This window comes from Neoarius graeffei, chromosome 5, assembly GCF_027579695.1.
Source record: "Neoarius graeffei isolate fNeoGra1 chromosome 5, fNeoGra1.pri, whole genome shotgun sequence".
NCBI lineage: Eukaryota > Metazoa > Chordata > Actinopteri > Siluriformes > Ariidae > Neoarius > Neoarius graeffei.
Window position 1 is genome coordinate 71,386,167 of NC_083573.1, and position 26,152 is coordinate 71,412,318.

Sequence of the window (26,152 nt, forward strand, 5' to 3'; positions counted from 1 at the left end):
ATAAACTTGGCTTCAACTGTATATATTCAACACCAGTGAGCTTGTTCAGGATTTTTTTTTACCAAATTGACGCCTGGGACTGCAAAAACTACTGTAAAAACACTGTGTACAATTTAACTTTGAACTATAATCTTCATGGGTCGGCAGTGAAATATATAGAAAGTGTAAAACGAAGAAAATGTTTAGAGCTAACAACAGCCCTCTTACCGCCATCATGGTGGGCGTTGCCAGTTTGGTGACATGTTGCTCTTTCAGCCACATTTCCATAACTGACCATTGCTCAAATGATGAAGGAGTACCTCTCCCAATTATTGAAATGTAGGACCTGTATCAAGGGCCTGGTGAGAGTTAATGATACATTTTCACAAAATAAAATGGTGGATACCTAAGAAATTTAGAATTGTATCTGTCTCTTTCTGTTTAAATCAGTGGTTATTCTCACATGAAGCTCAAGATTTGTTACTATAAAATGCTTCTATTTAGAATTTCTCTTATGGTTGAAACCAATATAATTTCAGTATGCACCAATGTACTAGAAAGGCACCTCCATCTCTTCTTTCATGATCACAGGGCTACATAACACGTATATAAAACAAATCAATTAATAAGAAAACTGTATCAGGCATATGTCCAGAAATTGTATAGAATACAGAATTAATGTTTATAAACCATTAATGAAACTAGAACACCATGGATTAACACAGCAATTTATGAATAAAGATAAATAAACTTCTGTAGTAACCCCAATCCTTCTTAGATCAATGTTTAAAGACTGATTAGTAATTAATCTTGATGAGAGGTGAGAAATTACAGTTGTTGTCAACAATATATGATATTCAAATTAACTTAAGTGGTATCATACTGAAATAATTTAGTAAGGCAGGTGGACTGTATTTTGAGTTAGAGTGGGCTGAAAGTGCATCAAGCCCCCACAAACTGATATATGCGATGAGACGCACAAAGACAGGAAGTTAATTTTTTTCACTTTTGTTGCTTTGTAATATCTACCACATCCTTTATTCCCACTCTTTTCTAAACACACACAGATCCTGGACCCATTAATGATTTGTCTCAGATCTATGGGAAACACCAATTATCTAGTAAGAAGCTAAACTTGAAGCATATCAAAGTTCTAATTTACCTTGTAGCACCTGAGACACTTGACGTGTAGCTTCCTCCACTGTTGTACAAAGCACTTGCACAAAACCTTGGGAGATTCCTTGCAAAGCTGTGAAATCAGACACACTGTAGATGTGCTGGTCATGCGGCTTAGTGGCAATTTCCTTCAGCTGCTCCATATCGGCATCTTTAATACCAATGGCATAAAGTATGATTCCCTGGTGCTTCAGGTCCTGTGCATGTGGCTCCACATCATCCTGTGACTGTCCATCTGTGATAACCACAGCAATTTGAGGCACCCCATCTTTAGCGCGATTTCCTGCTTCTTTCACAAAGTGCTGCTTCAGCAAGAAGTTTAACCCTAATCCAGTCTTGGTGCCACCTCCTCGATATCGGAGATTTGTGATGTAGTCAAGAATTTTCTGCTTGGTTTTGAAGCTGTTAAGGTAGAATTCAGAGTGGGGTGTAGAGCTGTACTGCACTAGGCCAATTTGAACCTTGTCAGGACTCACATCAAAACTGTTCACCAAAGTGAGGAGGAAGTCACGGATCTTTTGGAAATTTTCTGTGCCAATACTCCAAGACCCATCCACCAGGAAGACGATATCAGCTAATGCTTCCTGTGTGCATACTGGCAAAGGAAAAGTCCAGGTCACTTTTACAGTTTGCACTATTCAGCTCCAGTAGAGAATAGTTTTTAAAACTAAGATAATTTATCTGTTTCCTCTTTAAATTACTGCATTAATTAAATTAAAACAGCATGCTATGCACTTGTGTGAACTGTACATACCTGTTTCCTGTGCCCTGCTTACAAGGAAACCTGATGCTAAAAGAAAGAAAGGCAGCAGTCCTTTTATTTTCCCCATGGCCTCAGTCATCTAATGGACAAATGAAGAATAATAACAAATTTTACTCATATCATTTGTACAGTGCCAAGACATACAGTATCTACACTGAAATGCATATGGAGAGACTCAGATAAATTGCTACAATGAAACATAATTCACACTGAATATCTGGCAAGTTGGAAATGAAGACATACTGTATGACATTTAAGACAGTGTGAGGATAGTAAACACCATTCAAATGCCATATAAAAATCAGGCTCTTAAACTATAGCTAAGAAACTTACAAACATAATGTGTTTACAACCCCGATTCCAAAAAAGTTGGGACAAAGTACAAATTGTAAATAAAAACGGAATGCAATAATTTACAAATCTCAAACACTGATATTGTATTCACAATAGAACATAGACAACATGTCAAATGTCGAAAGTGAGACATTTTGAAATTTCATGCCAAATATTGGCTCATTTGAAATTTCATGACAGCAACACATCTCAAAAAAGTTGGGACAGGGGCAATAAGAGGCTGGAAAAGTTAAAGGTACAAAAAAGGAACAGCTGGAGGACCAAACTGTAACTCATTAGGTCAAATGGCAATAGGTGGCAGCGGCTCTCAGAAGTAAAGATGGGAAGAGGATCACCAATCCCCCTAATTCTGTGCTGACAAATAGTGGAGCAATATCAGAAAGGAGTTCGACAGTGTAAAATTGCAGAGTTTGAACATATCATCATCTACAGTGCATAATATCATCAAAAGATTCAGAGAATCTGGAAGAATCTCTGTGCGTAAGGGTCAAGGCCCGAAAACCATACTGGGTGCCCGTGATCTTCGGGCCCTTAGACGGCACTGCATCACATGCAGGCATGCTTCTATATTGGAAATCACAAAATGGGCTCAGGAATATTTCCAGAGAACATTATCTGTGAACACAATTCACCGTGCCATCTGCCGTTGCCAGCTAAAACTATAGTTCAAAGAAGCCGTATCTAAACATGATCCAGAAGCGCAGACGTCTTCTCTGGGCCAAGGCTCATTTAAAATGAACTGTGGCAAAGTGGAAAACTGTTCTGTGGTCAGACGAATCAAAATTTGAAGTTCTTTATGGAAATCAGGGATGCCGTGTCATTCGGACTAAAGAGGAGAAGGACGACCCAAGTTGTTATCAGCACTCAGTTCAGAAGCCTGCATCTCTGATGGTATGGGGTTGCAATAGTGTGTGTGGCATAGGCAGCTTACACATCTGGAATTACACCATTAATGCTGAAAGGTATATCCAGGTTCTACAGCAACATATGCTCTCACCCAGACAACGTCTCTTTCAGGGAAGACCTTGCATTTTCCAACATGACAATGCCAAACCACATACTGCATCAATTACAGCATCATGGCTGCAAAGAAGAAGGGTCCGGGTACTGAACTGGCCAGCCTGCAGTCCAAATCTTTCACTCATAGAAAACGTTTGGCGCATCATAAAACAGAAGATACAACAAAAAAGACCTAAAGGTGATGATACACGGGGCAACTTTTTGGGCAATGTTGCCGAGCAATGTTGCTGGGCAATTGCGTTTTGACTCTTTTCTATTGAGATTGGGCAACATTGTTTCTTTCTGAATGGTTTTGATAATCTCTCGCAACTTTTTGAGATAAGCCAATCAGAACGCGAGTATCGAGTCATGTGACCTCCGGTGAGGTTCGGATCAGAAATTTCAAACAAATATGGCGGCCGCTCAGTGTCAGTGGAGTGAAGAGATGGAGAGACTCCTCATCTGTTTTTACGCCGGTAAGTTGTTATTTTAATATTCTATATGGAGGAATTTACCTCACCAAAGCTCTAAAAAACAACAGACAGCTTGATTAAATGGTCACAGCAAAAATTAAGACATCGATTTTTTTTTTTTTTAGCTAACTGTAAACTGCCGTTGCTAACTGCTGTTGCCCATTGTTGGTTGCCCTGAAAAGTTGCCCTGTGTCTCACCTAGTTGCCCGTTGCCAGCAACATTGCTCGGCAACATTGCCCAAAAAGTTGCCCCGTGTATCATCACCTTAAGACAGTTTAGCAACTAGAATCCTACATTAGACAAGAATGGGTTAACATTCCTATCCCTAAACTTGAGCAACTTGTCTCCTCAGTCCCCAGACATTTACAGACTGTTGTAAAGAGAAAAGGGGATGTCTCACAGTGGTAAACATGGCCTTGTCCCAACTTTTTTGAGATGTGTTGTTGTCATGAAATTTAAAATCACCTAATTTTTCTCTTTAAATGATACATTTTCTCAGTCTAAACATTTGATATGTCATCTATGTTCTATTCTGAATAAAATATGGAATTTTGAAACTTCCACATCATTGCATTCCGTTTTTATTTACAATTTGTACTTTGTCCCAACTTTTTTGGAATCGGGGTTGTAACAGTGTATTACATGTGTGAAAATAGGTCACATTTTGTTATGTTCTTTGAAGATGGAATGTTTTTTGTTTGATGTAGGCCAACATATAGACATCTGGAAGCAGTGTCCACATCCTGACCATCTGTGTGCCCTGGAGACAGTGGGAAACATAATGCCTGTGCTAAATTAAACTGCTTGTGAGTTCTAAACCTAACCTTGAAGTTGCAAGCAACCACAAAGACAAGCACTGGAACACATGCCTCCCATTGAGCTCACAGCTCAATGAATAATAGTTACATTCTATAGCATCCTTGCAATATACTATATTTTATTAATGTTCTAGATTTAATTAAAGACTCAGAATTTAAGATTTAATTTCATGTTAATGGTAATAATTCAGGCTAAACATCTTGATAAAGGTCCCCCAAGAATTCCACTTTCAGTGGTTCAGGTTTTGCTCCCCAGTCTAGATCTTTTGTTTTGATCTGTTGTTGCATTTATTTTCAAAACAAGTCCATACGCATAACCCTGCTCAGGAGTAATCAGAGTAAATAAGATTAACTCACCCATTTAGAATCAATATCTATAAGCATTATTACACTGTACAATATATAAATAAATATATTATGTGATCACCAAATCAAGGTTATTCATGTCATTCCAGTGAATTGAAGTTTTCCATGCTTTGGTTAATTTTCTACACTCAGTTAAGAAAAAAGTGCCTACAATTTTAACAGGGACCTGTGAAGTTACTGTATCTCTAAGGCCAGACATCTTATGCACATTTATGTTAAATGTATTTAATCAGTTGATTCCAAATGGTGATCAAATTACTTAATTAAATGTTGTGCACATTTTCTTTGGATGAGCAAAAACAAACCAAAATATGGGCAAGATTCCATAAAATTAGAACATGAAATGGCAAAGTGAACATAAGGTACATAAATATTGAGTAACAGTTTCATGACTCACAACTCCTCTCAAGTCTAGTGCAATTAATGTTATTTTTCCAGTATTTTGAAATGTTTTCGCCTTTCTTAACCCCTTTAAATTCCACAAGACTGGAGATAATTTAATGTATTTTCATTGTATTTTCAGAGAAGTTCCAGAAAACTAATTTCAGTGCTCAAGGTTTCATGTCCTATATCCCAGACTGAAATCCCATAGGAAAAGACATTAAATCAGAATTCTGTTCCCACATCACCTTATTTTATAAAGGGAATTTCTCAATAAATAAATTAATCCAAAGCCATATGGCAGTACATATATCCCAAGCATCTTTACAGTATTTTCCAGATCAATTCTATAATTCTGTAAAATTGATAGAACCAGTTCTTCAAATTAATGGTTCAAAAGGCAAAAGATCTGAAAACATGCATCCTGGGCTGTAAAAAATGAGGACTGAACACTTCAGGGCATTTCACATCAGAGCAGACCATCAAATCAAATCATTACAAGAACAAAGCCAACATTTTTGTCTGTGACTAGACCCAGATTGAATGCATAACTAAAGAAAGTGTTGATCATGTTACTTACATCAAAAAGTCAAAGTTTTTGAGTTTAATCCACCTTGTCGTCTTTGGTTGTTAAATGGAAAGTTATCTTATTGACACAAAGAACAGGAAAACCATGTTATATCATTGTGGCAGCGGAGGCGTGGTCAAGCGCCGGTCTGTGACAGGAGGGCGGAGTCAGGGAAGGTAAGTGGCAGAATCACGACACCTGAGAACAATTAACCTGTGTTTGTGTGTCTTCCCAGTGACTGCGCCCTATATCAGGAGGGAGAGCGAGAGAGGAAGGATCTCTCATCCCTGAACCAGACGCCGGTTGTGTGTGTGTCAATACGAGTGGTTATTGTTAAACTGAAAAGTGTGGCAATAAAGCCAAATTATAGACCTGATCTCTGTCCTGCCGTCCTCTGTGCTCCACCCACATTTAGGGAGTCCTACAATCATAATTCATTTTCTTATACGATTCCTTTTTGCTCTTCCACCTTTGGGATTCAGAGACACTCACTAAAGACCTGCCTGTTAATTCAAGCACATTTATTTTCCATCATCAAAGGAATAGAGGTGGAGTTTCTTCATTCAACATGATCCACATGGATAGGGTGAGTTCATGTGTACTGATGATGGCATTGTTGATGGGGACTCCTCCTGACTGTGCAGTCCACTGGCTTTAAACATTGTTTTATGCTGCACTAGCCTATTGGAGCGCTAATAAGATACATTTATCACCTCTGTATGGGTACAATGCAATTGCATTGAAGCAAGCCAGTACATGCATTTAGAATAAAGGCAGATGTTATTCTAAGATTATAAGTACAAAAATAAGAAAGCAAGTAAAATCAAGTATAAAACCATATTCAAATGTCAGAAGAAATAAAGTAGAAATGCAATGAGGAGTGCCAGTACCATGAGAAGGACTGAAATATAGATATAAATGAGGTATTGCACAGAACAGATTATTTACTTGGTGTGTAAATAAGTAAGATTATTGCACTTGAGGGAGGTAAAATAAAAGAGGTATTCACCATGGTTGAGAAAGTATTATTGCACTTTAAGGGGGGAGAGAATAAATAAAAATAGTAGTAGCCACAGTCATCACAGGCCACAAGACCTGTGGTATAGTGAGCTAAACCCAGAAGCAGACACGGGAGGCAGGAGTGCAATGAAAGTATTTATTTGTTTATTGGATTATAACTATCAGTCAAAAGTAAAGCCAAAGCTGCAGATGAGCAATGGCACTACTCATGTTCTTGAGGCAGAGGTCAAAGCACAAAAAGGAAAATAGTCCAGACAGCTGCAAAACAGAGGAGGTAGAAAAAAAAAAAGGCAGAAATGCACTGAACAGGCAATAGAGAAAAAGACACAAACAAACAAATCTAAAGAAACAAGATAATCTGGCAGGCACTGAGAGTGCTCGCATGGCTTTTAAACAGTCTGCAATGAGATGATCAGTAACAGGTGGGTGGAGAGACTGCTGTAGGATAGGTGAAGCAAGCTGTCAATCTTGCAGTCTGGGAGGCAAAAGTTAGAGGGAAAGACAGAGGAGCCAGGCACACATACACACAAACAAGGAACACATGGGTAGGAAGTAGAGGAGCTGGGCTGGATAGTGACAACAGTAGCAGTGGAGATTTAATACAGTCAGTGCTATTAGTAATGGATTTCACATAGATTATGTAAAGTGTGTAGTGTGATTGAGGTACAGTACAGTTACATTGATGGTGCTGTTATAAGAGGGGAGTGAGCACTGTGTGTTCAGCAGTGTGACAACTCTCTGATAAAATCTATTCTGCAACCTCATTGTGCAGGCATACAGGGCTCTGAAGTGCTTGCCAGATGGAAAAGGGGTGAAGATGCTGTGGCTGGGATGGGTCAGATCTCTGCAGATGTTCATGGTTTGCAACTGCAATGGGTTCTGATCATTTCTTCCTGTGTTGGAAGCTGTGAGCCAGTGATCCTCTGGGCCATGTTAATGATGCACTGGAGAGCATTTCTGTTCTCACAGGTGCTGCTGGAATACCACACTGTAATACAATGGACCTGTTGAAGTTGAAAAGCAACTGTAATGGGAGTTGTGCTTTCTTCAGGCTGTTCAGGAAATGAAGGCTCTGGAGACCTTTTTTGGCCACTGCTGTCATGTTGATGGACCATGACAGGTCTTGGCTGATATGGACTCCAAGGAATCTGAAGCTCTGAACAGTCTCCACCCTGTTACCATTGATGCTGATGGAATAGTGACCATTGTGTTTCAGTCTCCTGAAGTCCAAGATCAGTTCTTTTGTTTTCCTTGAGTTGAGAGAAATCCTTAGGTTATTGTCCTGGCTCTAGTTCTCCAGGTTCTCAATCTCTTCTCAGTAGGCTGATTTGTTGTCATTAAAGATCAGTTCTATCATAGCAGTGTCATCCACAAACTTGATTATGATATTGGAATCATGGATGGATTTTCAGTCGTACATGAAGAGGGAGTATAGGAGGGGGCTCAGCACACAGCCCTGTGGTGTTCCAGTGTTCAGTGCTATGGGGAGAAGGAGTGCTACTCCAAGTGTACTGCTGTTGTCTACTAGATAGATAAAGCTAGATCAACTTTATTTCAACAGGGTAGCCCATTCAGCACAGCTGGTATCCATAGGAGCCCTGTCTAATACTAAGAAAGTCCAGAATCCAACTGCACAGATGTGTGTTGAGGCGAAGGTTGTTTAATTTAATGGCTAGGTTGTTGGGGGAGATGGTGTTAAAAGCAGAGCTATAATCAATGAACAGCATTCAAACATAGTTGTCCAAGTGTGCCAGGTTCCAACTGTTCCAAGTGTGCCAGGGCAGTGCGAAGAGCCAGTGAGACAGTGTCCTCAGTTGCCTTGTAAGGAAACTATTATTCTCTGGTCCAGGGTAGGGGGGATGTTCCTTTTATTTGTGTTAAGAGAAGTTACTCAAAGCACTTCATAACTATGGGAGTCAAGGCCATTGGACAATAGTGATTTATGGACCTGACCACTGCCTGTTTTGGAACAGGGATGACTGTAGCAAATTTGAAGTGGGGACAGTGGCTTGTTCCAAAGAGCTGTTAAACAGGCTGGTAAACACTTCTGTCAGGTGTGCTATACAGTGTTTCAGGACCCATCTAGGAACCCCATCAAGTCCAGTGGTTTTGTTTGGGTTGATTTAACTTAGTGCCCATCTCACCTCATGCAAGTTCAGCATCAGTACACATGATGGATGTGGTGTCAGCTTGGCGATGGTTTAGTTGCTGTACTTGAACCATGCAAAGAAGGGGTTCAGATAGGTAGGAAGAGATAGATTGGCTGTACAGATTGCACAGATGCTTTTGCCTTTATAGTCTATGATGGACTTAATACTTTGCCACATATGTTGGGAGTCTGACCTGTTATTCACATTTTGTAGAGGAGATTAGCCTCCATAATGCCTTTCCTCACATTTCTGCACCTGGCTATTTTATTAAGCCTCTGGATCTCCTGTGTTGGCAGCATTGTCAATGGGTTTTGGACATTTCTGTTAATCCAAGGTTTCCAGTTGAGTAATGTGCAAATGCTCTTAGCAGTGGTAGCATTGTCCATACAGTTGACAAAGACTGACAGATGAGGCATAGGTGTTTAAGTCTATGTGGTTGTCCTGAATGGCTTCCCCTTTGAACACATCCCAGTTTGTATTGTTGAACCAGTCCTGTAGTTCAGTTGTGGCTCTGTCTGGCCAGATTTTGGCAGTCTGCACAGTGGGCTTTGTCCTGGCAATGACAGGTTTATATGCCGGGGTCAGAAAAAGAGTAATGTGATCAGACTGGCCAAGGTGGGGGGAGGGCAATGCTTTTAAACATTCGCTAAATTCCAATAAATATGGTCCAACATATTATTTCCTCTGGTTGGAAAATTAGCACTCTGATAAAATTGGGGGAGCACAGTCTTAAGGTCAGTATGATTAAGGTCCCCCACTATAATAAACTTGCCATCTAGATGAGAGTTTTGAAGTCTGGTTGCAACATCCTGCAGTTTAGTTCGTGCTAACTTGTATTAACTTGTGGAGGGGTGTACACTGCAGTGTACATACAAGAATCCCTTGGTAGATGGAAAGTTCTGCACATGTCCAGAGAGCAAAACTGTTAAAAAAATAATGTATTTTTATGTGCGCCAAGCTTTGCTTACATATATGCACACTCCACCACCTTTGTCCTTACTGGATTCAGAGGTGCAGTCCAAGTGGTAAGCAGGCCTGCTAGCTTGATAGCCACATTGGGGATGTTAGCATTCATCCAGATTTAAATTTGAAAAATGAGGTGCCACTGTTCATCTTGTGCAAAGTAATCCTCTGTCTCACCTAGTTGATTTTGTTGACTATGAACTGGGTGTTTGCAAAGAATGGATTAGGTAGAGTTGGCTTGTTCAGGGATCGCTTTAGCCTACCATGAATGCTGGCTCACTTGCCCTATTACTATTTCCTGTTCCTCTGCTTCCTCTTTTACCTCTGCCTCTGACACCTCCTTGCCATGGTGGTAATCCAGGCAAGCACCAATTTGCGGAGTAGCCTGTCAAGAATGTTGGAGGGTAGAGGTGGAATAAAGCCTTTTATTCCAATATCTAGTGTTTCTTGCAGACTGTATGTTGTGTGAGCTAGTCCTGAAAAGTTGGAACACCAACTGCAAGTCAGGCCTAATGCTCTAATGTCCCTGACATGCACTAATGCTTTTGTGATTAAATGAGCACAAAATCTAGTGGAAAGCCTTCCCAGAAAAGCAGAGGTTATTATAGCAGCAAATGGGGACTAAATCTGGAATGGGAAGTTCAAAAAGTGTGGCTGTAATGGTCAGATAATCATAAACATTTGTCCATATACTGTATTTGGGAATTAACATTTTTAGCATTCAATCTTTTCTTTAAATTTGGATGAATGATCAGATTTAAGCATTTGACACATTTGTTTACAGCTTCTGGCTATGAGCAGAATGACTGGCCCATATTCTGTTTGTATGGTAACATTTCTTCTGATATAATTGAATGATTTGTTTTATTTGTCAATTTATGAGTTTTTGTTGGCTTTCTTTTGTTATTTAAAAAAATATTTTTAATTAATGCCAATATTATAAAATGACTAGTTTTCACAAAATGTTCTCAGTGGTACGGTAGGCTACTCATAATCCCAGCCCTAGTGAAGTAGCATGAGGATATATTTTGGTAGAGACTACAAAGCACTTCTACAGCACTCTGGTTAAGGGTATCTACTAAATGCTGTAAGCAATACAAAAAATTAAGCAATTTAAATGGGACAGTATGATTCATATATAAAAGTGTGGTAATCCATGCAAATTATGTGATTTGGGCAGATTAATGTATCTTTATGGCAAACCATTAACGTATTACCACCAGGTTCATGGCAAGAAGGGGTGCAGACTGGTACTGAAGGAAGCATGGGCTGATTCTTTGAATCAGCAAGATAGTTGGAATGATAGCAAGGAGCATGGATTAGGTGGATAAACCACATGTCCTGTACTTTGGCAAACATTACAGCACATCAGTTTCCATTTTAAAGCTGTCTATGATGTGTTACCAAGCATGTCCTAGCTCTTCAGAAACTAGCATGACCATTGAGTCAAGGGAGAAAAGGGGGACATGGGAATGCATCCTTAGCTGCTGTCCAAAAGCTCTGGGGGGGAAAGCATTCAGCAGCTTATGCATCAGTGACATCAGCCCTGCCTTTGAGCGTCTGATTCCTTTTTTAATAATAAAAAAAACTGTAAATTGAAGAAGAAAAAGCAGAAATCTTTGTCACATGTACACTCAATCACAGTGAAATTCCTCCTCTGCATTTAACTCATCTGAATCAGTGAACACATGAATGCACACACAAGACAGCAATGAGTTCACACACACACACACACACACACACACACACACACACACACACACACACACACACACCCAGAGCAGTGGGCAGCCATGCTGCAGAGCCCAGGGAGCAGTTTGTGGTTAGATGCCTTGCTCAAGGGCACTTCAACCACGATACAGAGGGAGGGAAAAGCGCTGTTCATCCACTCAACTCCCCTAACATTTTTCCTGCTGGTCCTGGGAATTGAACCAGTGACCCTTTGGGCCCAAGGCTGCTTCTCTAACCTTAACAAGAACAGACATGTTTTTTGTAGAAAGGTGGGACCAAAAAAAAAAACCTTCAATTTGGCAGAGAAAGTAGACATCCTATGACCCAGCAGTGGTCACTGTCTGGGATCCTTGTAGCAAAGTGACTTGGAGTAGACATATCAGACGCTCGCTGGCCATGCTGTGAAATCAGCACTGTGAAATCATATCAGTTTCCAGATCTGTCATTGCTTAACTCTTGAATATTTTCTATTGTGAATACTGTCATTAAAAAGATTATATTTTCTGCTTTCCAAAGAGATTCATCTCGTTAAGATCTATTCAGTACTTTGGGAGTAACACCAGGTTGAAGTTAGTACAACAGAGTACACTCTCTGCTTGTGTGATGTCGGAAAATTGCTGGTGCCTTTTGAGTCATGGGAAAGTGGTCAGGCTCTCTTCTGATTGGTTTGCAACTGGATTACTCATGAATATCAATCAGACAACTTTTATAGGGATGTTCTCTAGCTGTCACTGTTTCTGATGAAGTATTCAGCAACATTTTCTGTCAGGTAGTTTTGATGTTATGCTTCACAGGAGACTTTGAAGCGAGTCTTCATAGCTTTACCTACTTATTTTTTTGAATCAAACTGGCTCATGTAAATAAATAACTATTTTAGAACATAACTGTAGTTGTTTTGATGAAAAATATTGAGATCTTAGTTGTCGGAATGATATTTAAAAAAACGCAAGTCAGAAACGCAAGTGTCACTTTCAATTCATCCATCCATTATCCTGTACAGGGTTGCAGGCAAGCTGGAGCCTATCCCAGCTGACTATGGGTGAGAGGCAGGGTACACCCTGGACAAGTCACCAGGTCATCGCAGGGCTAACACAGAGACAAACAACCATTCACGTTCACACCTATGGTCAATTTAGAGCCATCAATTAGCCTAACTTGCATGTCTTTGGACTGTGGAGGAAACCCACGAAGACACGGGGAGAACATGCAAACTCCACACAGAAAGGCCCTCGTCAGCCGTTGGGCTCAAATCCAGGACCTTCTTGCTGTGAGGTGACAGTGCTAACCACAACACCACCATGCCACCTCAATTTCAATTCAATTAATTGGAATTGTTTATTGGATGTGGTTCACATGTTTTTTTTGAGGTTAGCCTTGAAAGTTGTGAATATTATCATTTGTATTTTTTAATATAAACACTAGTAGGCCTTACTTTTGAGAAATAGAAAACCCTACAGAACACAAAGAAGGTATTAGAAATATTCTTTTATTACTTTTTTATTGAGTGTACTGATTTAACGTATTTACTTAATTAGAATAATTAATATTAAATATTAATTTGCATAATTTATATTAACTAATTTTTCAAACTTTGAATTCAGTGTACAACCATCTATGTATGTGCCAATTTCCATGTAAATATCTTGAAAAATAGAAAAGTTATGAAGAAAAAACATTTGATCTCATTCGTTAATTAGGCCCATTTTGGACCATGCTATCCTAATGCATAATATTATGTCAATTTTCTAAAAATTAAGCCGTTTTTGCAATATTTGATTTGTGATATCTCAAGAATGGAAATGGTTTTAATTCTGTAAGAAGTATGTTGTTCTACATTCAATTCTGAATTCAATGAGAGCACTTTCAAGCAATTTGGATTGAATTTTCACCTGATATGCCTACCTAGAGAAGCAGAGGAAATTGTCAAGACCACACTCAGATGAGACAATGCCCTCCTGTCAGCACTGACAAAGTTGCTCAGTTTCCCAGAAGCCAATGAGAAGAAACAAGCCAAGTTTTAGGACAGAAAATTTGTAGACCATTTCCTCAGAAGAGCTTATAGTCTGACTGGAATGATAAGGTATAATCATGTGAAAAAACAAGTACATCCCATGGAAATTGGAGGCTTCTCAACATATTTAAACAAGCAAACATTTTCACCCTTTTGATACAGTGCCTACAGATAAAGGTGATATACTTGGAGAAAAAAACAACAAGGAAAATTCTCTTTCAATCATTTATACCAACCACAGGTCAATAGATGTAATATTATTCTGTTGAGAAAGTAAGTGCACCCTTTGCTTCAGAAGCTTGAAGGCATTTTGCATAATTGTCCACCAGTCTCTGACATCAGCTTGCTGAAAACTTTGACCACTATTCCATGCAAAATTCCTTCAGCTGCAAGATGTTTGAGGGTTTTCTTGCATGTGCTGCCTTTTTCTAATCTCCCCACAACATTTCAATGGGGTTCAAATCTGGGCTTTGACGAGGCCATTCCATAACCCTCCATTTCTTCTTTTTGAGCCATTTTTGGATTTGCAAATGTGCTTAGGATCATTATCTTGTGCTTAGGATCATTATCTTGCTGAAAGGTCCACCTCCGGTTTAACTTCAACTTTTGAACAGATGGCCTCACATTATCTTCAAGCACTCTTTGATTACATTACATTACAGGCATTTAGCAGACGCTCTTATCCAGAGTGACGTATAACATACCCAGAGCAGCCTGGGGAGCAGCTGGGGGTTAGGTGCCTTGCTTAATGGCACTTCAGCCATTCCTGCAGGTCCAGGCAATTGAACCAGCAACCTTTTGGTCCCAAAGCTGCTTCTCTAACCATTAGGCCATGGCTTACCCCATGATCTAATGGAGGGTTCTAGATTAGGTCCCACTGACATGATTCAGAATTCATAGTTGACTCAATGAATGCAAGCTTCCCAGTCCCTGAGGCAGAGAAGCAACCCTAAACCATAATATTTCCACCACCTGGCTTCACGGTTGGCATGAAGTTCTTCTGAAAAGTTGTCTTTGGTCTGCACCACACATTTGATTCATCTGTCCAGAACATGTTATCCCAAAAGGCCTGGTCTTTGCCTACATGTTCATTGGCAAACTGTAGCCTTGCTTTAACGTTCCTTTTGGACAGCAAAGACTTTTTCCTGGCACACCTCCCATGCAGGTCAAATTTGTCCAATCTCTTTCTGATTGTAGATGTATGCACATTCACACCAACAGCTGCAAGAGTTACCTGCAGATCTAGTGATGAAATTTTGGGCTTCTTGGAGAATTCTTTTAGGAGTAAACAATCTGCTCCTGGGCTGAATTTGCTTGGGTGGCCAGTCCTGGACAAATGGGCAGTTGTTTGAAATCTATGCCACTTGTAGATGATTTTCCTTACACTGGAATGATTTATTTCTAATAATTTAGAGATCTTTTTAAATCCCTTGCCAGGTTCATAGGCATCCACAACCTTTTTTTCCTTGAGGTTCTTAGAGAGCTCTTTAAATCTTGACATGATGACACCACACACTTCAATAACAAAGAGAACACCAGTCCCTACATGTCAGGTTTAAAGGACCCATGGCATGGTGGTTTGTTGATGCTTTAAACAGGCTCGTGGAGGTTTCCGGATGCCTTTCTCGAAATGAACCCTCGGCACGTAGATATAGCCTCCTGGGAGAAAGCCCCATTTCAGCGCTTTTCCCAGTGCGTCGTTTTGCTAATGAGAAGCAGGAGGCGGGGAAGGGTAGAGGGTGGGGGCGGGTCTTATCATTAATATTCATGACATGTAAATGTGTTACCTCTGATTGGCTAACAGCACTGTGACGCTACCTCCAGTGGGTCAGAACAAGCGGATGTAGGTGTCTTACTATGGCGAGAGAGAAGGAACAAACCGCGAAGGGAAAAATACCGTGCACTGACGTCATTAAGGTGCGACACGAGGAAATAAAATAAATTCAACAAATGTTTGGGTTTTTACTGAACAAACAAACAAAAATAAAATGAACGAGTGACTTAAAAAACGAATGTGGGTGTCTTTGTAAAAACTGTTTTGATTGGCTATTATAACAGAGCATGCTGCATGCTTTTTGGTTTTGTAGCGCAGAGTACCTGGCTAACTGCAGGAAGCGGTTAGCTGCACAGCTAATGTAGCCATTGCAAGGCTAACGTGGCACTGATTTTAAAACACGGCAAAACGACTTAACAGTTATACACTTACTTGTTTGCTGTTTGTGGCTGATGCGGCAGGGATGCTTGGTACGGACCCAGGCTTCAGTGACAGTTGATGTGCAAAACCTGCCCTGTACTGTCCCAAGTTGTGGAAACATTCCTCAGGAAAATGCTTTCGACAAACATACACCATCTTGGGTAGACTCGACGGCATATTATTGAAGTAAATAAAATTAAGCCACTGCGTCTTCAGGGGCTCTCCCGTCGGCAGTAAAAACAGACTCTTTTCTGTGTTGTCACATCCATGTACAGCGCAATTTCCATGTTTCGCTCGCTTAGGTGATGCCATGTTGTGTCCTCTATGGTCTCCTCACTACAACTGGGCGGGCAATTCATACAGTGGGTGGGAATCCAGAGGGGGGACGTGGGGATCATCTCCTTTGCTGACGTAGTAAAGGGAAGAGTTTATCAATGCGCCATTCTCAAATGTTGGGCATAGTTTGGTTTACACATTATGAAATTTCTAGCCACTGGGGTGACTTAAGAAGGTCAGAGGAACTCATTTTAATGTTAAAAAACCTCAAAGTGAAAATTTCATGCCATGGGACCTTTAAATAAGACAGGTTCCACCTGCACCTCCACCTGCAGGAGGTTCTCATCAATGGTGCCTAACCTGGAACATCTGATTTTAATTTTATGGACTTGAAAGTGTGATAAATATAAGGGTGTACTTACTTTTTTGACTGATATTTTTATTTAAATTATGAAAATGACAAAAAAAATGACAATTTTATGTGCCATTTGTTGGAGTATATCTGTAGGCATTGTATCAAAGAGAGTGAAATATTTGCTTGTTTAAATATGTTGAGAAAAGTCTACAATTTCCATGGGATGTACAGTGGGGCAAAAAAGTATTTAGTCAGTCACCAATTGTGCAAGTTCTCCCACTTAAAAAGATGAGAGAGGCCTGTAATTTTCATCATAGGTATACCTCAACAATGAGTGACAAAATGAGAAAAAAAACAATCCAGAAAATCACATTGTCTGATTTTTAAAGAATTTATTTGCAAATTATGGTGGAAAATAAGTATTTGGTCAATAACAAGAGTTCATCTCAATACTTTGTTATATACCCTTTGTTGGCAATGACAGAGGTCAAACGTTTTCTGTAAGTCTTCACAAGGTTTTCACACACTGTTGCTGGTATTTTGGCCCATTCTTCCATGCAGATCTCCTCTAGAGCAGCGATGTTTTGGGGCTGTCGCTGGGCAACACGGACTTTCAACTCCCTCCAAAGATTTTCTATGGGGTTGAGATCTGGAGACTGGCTAGGCCACTCCAGGACTTTGAAATGCTTCTTACGAAGCCACTCCTTCATTGCCCGGGTGGTGTGTTTGGGATCATTGTCATGCTGAAAGACCCAGCTACGTTTCAACTTCAATGCCCTTGCTGATGGAAGGAGGTTTTCACTCAAAATCTCACAATACATGGCCCCATTCATTCTTTCCTTTACACGGATCAGTCATCCTGGTCCCTTTGCAGAAAAACAGCCCCAAAGCATGATGTTTCCACCCCCATGCTTCACAGTAGGTATGGTGTTCTTTGGATGCAACTCAGCATTCTTTTCTCCTCCAAACACAAGAAGTTGAGTTTTTACCAAAAAGTTCTATTTTGGTTTCATCTGACCATATGACATTCTCCCAATCCTCTTCTGGATCATCCAAATGCTCTCTAGAAAACTTCAGACGGGCCTGGACATGTACTGGCTTAAGCAGGGGGACATGTCTGGCACTGCAGGATTTGAGTCCCTGGGAGCGTAGTGTGTAACTGATGGTAGCCTTTGTTACTTTGGTCCCAGCTCTCTGCGGGTCATTCACTAGGTCCCCCTGTGTGGTTCTGGGATTTTTGCTCACCATTCTTGTGATCATTTTGACCCCACGAGGTGAGATCTTGCATGGAGCCCCAGATCGAGGGAGATTATCAGTGGTCTTGTATGTCTTCCATTTTCTAATAATTGCTTCCACAGTTGATTTCTTCACACCAAGCTGCTTACCTATTGCAGATTCAGTCTTCCCAGCCTGGTGCAGGTCTACAATTTTGTTTCTGGTGTCCTTTGACAGCTCTTTGGTCTTGGCCATAGTAGAGTTTGGAGCGTGACTGTTTGAGGTTGTGGACAGGTGTCTTTTATACTGATAACGAGTTCAAACAGGTGCCATTAATACAGGTAACGAGTGGAGGACAGAGGAGCCTCTTAAAGAAGTTGTTACAGGTCTGTGAGAGCCAGAAATCTTGCTTGTTTGTAGGTGACCAAATACTTATTTTACCGAGGAATTTACCAATTAATTCATTAAAAATCCTACAATGTGATTTCCTGGATTCTTTCCCCCCATTCTGTCTCTCATAGTTGAAGTGTACCTATGATGAAAATTACAGGCCTCTCTCATCTTTTTAAGTGGGAGAACTTGCACAGTTGGTGGCTGACTAAATACTTTTTTGCCCCACTGTACTTATTTTTTCACATGACTGTACATAGGAATAAATCTATTAGGTGTACAACAGAGACAGGAGACAAAGCCATATGGCCACTGATCAAGAGGAGCAGACCGTAGAGTATGTGTTAGCAGGACATAAGCCAGGCCATAATTAACTCTGGCTGTGTCATCTGGAAAAGGGTGTGACGTATAAAGAATAGAAACACTCACTGATTCTATTCTATTCAATGAGCTTATGATGAAGTGGTTAAAATAAATATGTTCCTCATCCTTTTACATACACACATACAGTTAGGTCCATAAATATTTGGACAGAGACAACATTTTTCTAATTTTGGTTCTGTACATTACCACAATGAATTTTGAACAAAACAATTCAGATGCAGTTGAAGTTCTGACTTTCAGCTTTAATTCAGTGGGTTGAACAAAATGATTGCATAAAAATATGAGGAACTAAAGCATTTTTTAAACACAGTCCCTTCATTTCAGGGGTTCAAAAGTAATTGGACAAATTAAATAATTGTAAATAAGATGTTCATTTCTAATACTTGGTTGAAAACCCTTTGTTGTCAATCACTGCCTGAAGTCTTGAACTCATGGACATCACCAGACGCTGTGTTTCCTCCTTTTTAATGCTCTGCCAGGCCTTTACTGCAGCGGTTTTCAGTTGCCGTTTGTTTGTGGGCCTTTCTGTCTGAAGTTTAGTCTTTAACAAGTGAAATGCATGCTCAATTGGGTTGAGATTAGGTGACTGACTTGGCCATTCAAGAATATTCCACTTCTTTGCTTTTATAAACTCCTGGGTTGCTTTGGCTTTATGTTCTGGGTCATTGTCCATCTGTATTATGAAACGCCGACCAATCAGTTTGGCTGGATTTGAGCATACAGTATGTCTCTGAATACCTCAGAATTCATCCGGCTGCTTCTGTCCTGTGTCACATCATCAGTAAACACTAGTGACCCAGTGCCACTGGCAGCCATGCATGCCCAAGTCATCACACTGCCTCCGCCGTGTTTTACAGATGATGTGGTATGCTTTGGATCATGAGCTGTACCATGCCTTCGCCATACTTTTTTCTTTCCATCATTCTGGTAGAGGTTGATCTTGGTTTCATCTATCCAAAGAATGTTCTTCCAGAACTATGCTGGCTTGTTTAGATGTTTTTTAGCAAAGTCCAATCTAGCCTTTTTATTCTTGAGGCTTATAAGTGGCTTGCACTATGCAGTGAACCCTCTGTATTTACTTTCATGCAGTCTTCTCTTTATGGTAGATTTGGATATTGATACGCCTACCTCCTGGAGAGTGTTGTTCACTTGGTTGGCTGTTGTGAAGGGGTTTCTCTTCACCATGGAAATTATTCTGCGATCATCCACCACTGTTGACTTCTGTTGGTGTCCAGGTCTTTTTGCATTGATGAGTTCATCAGTGCTTTCTTTCTTTCTCAGGATGTACCAAACTGTAGATTTTGCCACTCCTAATATTGTAGCAATTTCTCGGATGGGTTTTTTTCTGTTTTCGCAGCTTAAGGATGGCTTGTTTCACCTGCATGGAGAGCTCCTTTGACCGCATGTTTTCTTCACAGCAAAATCTTCCAAATGCAAGCACCACACCTCAAATCAACTCCAGGCCTTTTATCTGCTTAATTGAGAATGACATAATGAAGGAATTGCCCACACCTGCCCATGAAATAGCCTTTGAGTCAATTGTCCAATTACTTTTGGTCCCTTTAAAAACAGGGTGGCACATGTTAAGGAGCTGAAACTCTTAAACCCTTCATCCAATTTTAATGTGGATACCCTCAAATGAAAGCTGAAAGTCTGGACTTTATGTCCATGTCCATTATATAACTATAACTTGAATGTGTTTCAGTAAACAGGTAAAAAAAAAACAACTAAATTTGTGTCAGTGTTCAAATATATATGGACCTAACTCTGTGTGTGTGTATGTGTGTGTGTGTGTATATATATATATATATATATATATATATATATATATATATATATATATATATATATACACACACACTACCGTTCAAATGTTTGGGGTCACCCAGACAATTTTGTGTTTTCCATGAAAAGTCACACTTTTATTTACCACCATAATTTGTAAAATTAATAGAAAATATAGTCAAGACATTTTTCTGGCCATTTTGAGCATTTACTCGACCCCACAAATGTGATGCTCCAGAAACTCAATCTGCTCAAAGGAAGGTTAGTTTTATAGCTTCTCTAAAGAGCTAAACTGTTTTCAGCTGTGCTAACATGATTGAAGATAGAAGAGCAGCTTATGAGGTGTATATGAACAAATAGTGCAAATATATATATATATATATATATATATATATATATATATATATATATATATATATATATGGCTGTCTGTGACCTCACTTTGGTCACTTCTGATATCACTGACTCCGCTTTGGCCTTTCTGATTCCTTTCTTGGAAAAAAAAAAAGCCTATAAATGACAATCTTTTATGAACAGACATGTTTTTGTTTAAAAAAAAAGTATGAAGATACGGACAAAGCACAACAATCACCAGCCACTTTATTAGGAACATCTGTCTACCTGCATATTCATGCATTTACTGAATCAACCAATCATGTGTCAGCTGCACAATGCATAAAATCATATAGATACGTTTCAAGAGCTTCAGTAATATTCACCTCGTATATCAGAATGGGGAAAAAAATGTGACCTCTGTGACTTTAGCCATGGCATGGTTTTAGGTACCAGATAGTGCCAAGTTTCCCAAAAGCATCGTAGCACAAAGATCATCGTTAAATGATAGCGTGAGCAGCACAATGAACACTCTCTCTCCTAGTTAAGATGCTCTTAGCATTAAGAGGATTTTGGGAAACCCACCACAGGCTGGTATGGGTATATCAGAAACTACTGAACTGTTTTTTTGTTTTTGTTTTTTGTTTTTTTTTTATATTTATTCAGGAAGCTCAGGTCACATAATGTGATTTTCAATGAGGTCCTGTCTATAAAACATCACAATAATTACAGAAAAAAAATCACAAATTATAACACAAAGACAAAAAATATATATATACAAATCAAATATTACAATTATAAAATTAAATCATTATTAACTTTTGATTTAAAAATGTACAAATCTTTAATTGAACGTAGGTCCCTTGGCAAATTGTTCTTTGAACAATTCAGTTCTTTCAAATTGGACTTTTCATGCACAATAGTCTCTAGAGTTTATAAAGAGTGTTGCAAAAAAAGAAATAACATCCAATGAGTAGATGTTCTTGTTGATGAGAGAGATCAGAGAGGGATAATGATTTTCCGCCATCACGGGGGGAAAAAAAAAACACGTGTAAATCGCGGAATCGCTTGTCTGAAATGGAACTGCCATTCTGAAATGAAAAACGGGTTTTTGTCAGCATCCATTTTCCAAACCTGAAAAATTCAATCCATGCAGCTATACAGTGAGTGTTTTCTTTTAAAAAAAAAAAAAATCAAATCTCAGTGGAAACTGGGTTGTCAACAAACTATCATGTTGTAAATGAAGCAAAGGGTTTATGATCAGTGCGCATGCTAATTGGATAAAAAAGGCATCCAGGGGTTATAAATGGGAATATGTTACCCACTGATCTCTACGTAAAATATCTGGATAGCTCATTGGCCATTCCCTGCTGTACAGAGGAGTGAAGTGTCCACGCGGCCATTTTACCACACCTATCGTGTGTACTCGGCTTGGATCCAATCAAATTTGCCCCAAGAAAAGTATTTCCTGACTTTTTTCCTTTTCATTACCTCCTCTTATTTTCTCCCCACATTCCTTACATACCTTTCTATTGCTCCCCTTCATTCTTATTGGGGTTTTTTTGTTCCTTTTCCAGTTCAATCTCTGATAAAAATTTTTTAATGTTTTTTTTTACTACTATAATTATTTTTATGGAGCTTATTTCAGTCTTTCTCTTATACAGTGTATCTTTTTCTTTTGTATATTTCTTCTTCATTTCTATTTGACAGTTGTTGAAACAGGATTATTTTCTCATATTTTCCATTTTCACTTCATTCTCACAGTCATGTCTTGACAGTATTTATTGGTCACATAATTCACATCACACATGAATTGATCCTGATAGAGTTCAATAACTTATAGATTATTCCTCAATGCTTCCTCACACTAATATCTCACATCTCATTTTCTTTAATACACACTGGCTTTTTTATACTATTGAATTGTTATACTGAGCTTATTTTTGCTTGATATAGTTATAAATATATATTGCCTGATGTTCTTTAGGTTTTCTTGAAATTTATGTTAATTTTTTTAATGTTTTGGAAATATTCATTTGTATGGAAATATTTTCTAATAAATTGAGTATTAGAATAATGTATTGTTTTGTTATAATTATGCAGTAATTTGTAATTAATCTAGGACTTGTTTAATTGTATTATTATTGGATGATTGATTGATTGATTATACGTAATTTGTAACTATAGCTACAGATTGGTATCAATCTGTTTCTAAATAGTTAATTTGTAATCTCTACATGTAAATCTCTGTTCCATCCAATGCCGGGGTGGCCCTATATTTAGCCGGGACCATCCCCGGCCCAAACCATCAATGGTGGCCTGCTTGGAGCATGGGGAAAATAATTTTGACTAATTTTGGTCACTGATCTTATTCTTGCATTAATCATCAATTCAACTGCACTCTGCATTTTCACATGGCAGCCCAGACGCCGACAGCATCGCAGCAGATTAAATAGGCGCTACCAAATAAGGAAATTCTCCCCTCCCCTCTATTGCAGTTGGTTTGGTCCAAGACTCCTCCTCTGTATTGCGGGGAACTTAAACAACATTGGCGCGAAACAGCGCGCGTCAGTGATGGAGGGCAGAAAGAGGCCAGGTGGAACCGAAAGGGCGAAGCTTAAAAAAAGGAAGGAGGTGGCAGCAAAATGTGCCAAGTTGACAGATATGTTCTCAAGACCAGCTGGTAGGTTACGAAAGATATGGAGTATGATAACCCTGTTTTTCGATTTTATCAGTCTATGCTAGGCCTATAATGTGTTGATAGTTTGCGATGTCAATTCAGCTTTTTGCTGTCATGTGAAATCTCGCAATTTACACGGTATAGATGTGGTGTATGTCTTAATTCTAAGAAGAACCGGACATTGCTTTACATCCCAGTTATTAACAATTTTAGATGAACAGGTCCCAAATGTGCTGTTGCGCGTTATTTCCTCATCCAGCCTATTTCATCTCGCTGTCACACTGTGCATTTCCACCGGCATGCGCACATTGTGGTTATGAACACATAGGCCTAGAAGTCATATTTGATGTTAAATAATTGTTGTTAAATATGTAACTTAGAAGAGGTGTATGCATATGCCAATATTCTAAGCAGAATCAAACACTTGCTTTAGCCTACATTTCATTTAACCATTTTTGAGTTGCCTAATGCGCCCTCACGCTTTATCTGCCGGTTGCTGAGTACCCAGCATTGTTGATTTGCCATTATTTTCGAGGCGTATGCGGCATGTAATGCACAAGCATTGGTTCAAATGCACGCGAGAACCTATATTGTTAAAGTGAAGTGAAGTTTACCTGAATTTAAACCAAATAAAAAGCATTGTGAAAACAGTTATTTGTTTTATCTTTTTTAATGTACTCAAATTCCTCCTCCATTTCAAAGTGGCCTGACTGTGAATTAAACTCCCGGGCTGAAAACAGGGCCCACTCCGGCCCTGGTTCCATCCATTATTCACATGAGTTTCATTTCATTTTTCATGCTGTGCAGTAGAATATATATATATTTTTTTAAATTGCAAATCTGGAACAGCATATAAGGGTTCACATGCCTCCTTGCAACAGGAAATGACATTACTTTTGTGGACTCTGACCCACATGCTGTCTCCATCTCTGTGGAAACAAGAATTGTTCTGTCATGTTGTAATGTACACTTTGTTTTCTTCTCACTTATGTATTTTCTATTTGGTATAATAATAATAATAATAATAATAATAATAATAATAAAATCTGCAGTAATCTTTCTGAATGTATCCATGATGAGAAAATGTATTGAATACTGTACATTATGATTAAAGCACAAACATCCCCACAAAACTCAACCACACACACACCCATATATACACACACACACACACACACACACACTCCTGAGAACCAATCCATAGACTTGTGTCCTCTGTAGTTGACTTTTGTTTTACATGCAAATGTCTTACTCTTTCAAGCTATTCACTTTCCAATGATATATCATGTGACTAGGAGGGTTGCTGGGAAATTCCTAGTAAGGAAATCACAACAAAAGAGAAATTGAGAGACACTATGTATTTATGAACTCATAAATACGTAGTAATAAAAAGGTTATGGTCAGGACAAGTGAAAAATCTTGCTGCTTGTCTGACTGGATAAGTGGATTAAAAAGTTAACGTCGAGCCCTGACATGATGTCTTATTTCATTTCGATGTCATTCAGCGGAATTGATACCATACAGTTCTTCAACTTCTTTCTCTCATCCTCCCAATTTGAACCTGAAAGTCTATAATTATGTAGAAATTGAATAAAATATTTATTGCTCAACTTTTGTTTTTATAGATTTCAGAACTCCAAAACTGTATCACTGGTACATGGAAACTTTTTTTCCTACCTCTTATTACAGAAAACGGAACCCCCACCCAAAACCTAAACAAACAAAACAGAATTGGCAATTTTCTAAAATGGAAACTTATCATCCCTAATCAGATGTGAGAGAGGACGACTACAGGATCTCAAATAACTACAGCTTACAAGTGAGCAATAAAGAATGTGAGAATGCACAACATGTTGATCCTTGCCTTTGAATGGATGTTTTACAATCTTCAAATGACCAGATTCAGTGAAGTTGTGCCCACTATAGCCTCAAACTCCTGTTCATGGCTGACAGGAGTGACACCTGATGTGATCTGCTGATGTACCTCATCTGCCTCAATGACTGATGTGTTTTGTGTTCTAGAGATGCTTTTCTGCTCACCATGGTCATAAAAAGTGTTTGAGTTACTGTAAATTTCCTATCAGCTCCATCCAGTCTGGCCATTCTTCTCTGACCTCTCTCATCAAGAAGACATTTTTGGACATTGAACCAATGCTAATCAGAATTTTTCTATCTATCTATCTATCTATCTATCTATCTATCTATCTATCTATCTATCTATCTATCTATCTATCTATCTATCTGAGTGCATTTGTTATTGGCTACTGGAGCTTTGGATAACTTCTAGAGCAAGCTAAGTTTTCTGTGTTTTGCCAATTGTTTTTTGTGATTGAAATACTGTGTGTTTTTCTGCTGCTTGTACCTGTTGAATACTCTGCTTATCTGCTGCTTGTTAGGCGCGTGCTACTCCTTGTTTTCTTGTGTTTACATCGGGTTTGCTACTAGATGGGATTCGTGCATCAGTTTTGATTTGCGTGAGCAATTAGCTGTTTCTCATTTGCTAATTAGCTGGGCTTTTAGCGTGGTTTCGAGCAACACTCCTTCCCAAAATCTCTTGTACATTTCCCATTACCTGCTCATCATTTGTCTGGACTCCATTCCTATTTGTTCCCTCATCCAGAAGAGGCACTTCCGTCGTTATGGCCCCCTGTGAGGACGTTGCCTTTCCAACCTCATCTACCCTTCAGCTACCTCCACTGATAGCTTCTGGATCACTGCTGGACTATGGAACTGCCAGTCTACCACATGGAAGGCTGACTTCATCTCTGCTTATGCCTCCCTGCTGTC

The 26,152-nt window shown here is 39.2% G+C and overlaps 1 protein-coding gene across 5 annotated transcripts in view; it reads right to left on the bottom strand.

The window, feature by feature from the left end:
- The window catches only part of LOC132887036 (collagen alpha-6(VI) chain-like), a 153,930-nt gene that overhangs the window by 102,684 nt on the left and 25,094 nt on the right, over positions 1 to 26,152 (bottom strand). For 2 of the 5 annotated variants that reach the window (XM_060922344.1, XM_060922345.1), the window contains 2 exons: positions 1,910 to 1,997; positions 1,142 to 1,750 (listed from right to left, as the gene is read on the bottom strand). In XM_060922344.1, the coding sequence (XP_060778327.1) occupies positions 1,142 to 1,750; positions 1,910 to 1,997 (697 nt within the window). Of the gene's footprint in view, positions 1 to 207; positions 293 to 1,141; positions 1,751 to 1,909; positions 1,998 to 15,959; positions 16,119 to 25,937; positions 26,150 to 26,152 lie in introns of those variants that run through there. The other 3 variants (XM_060922346.1, XM_060922343.1, XM_060922347.1) reach the window with 3 other exon arrangements.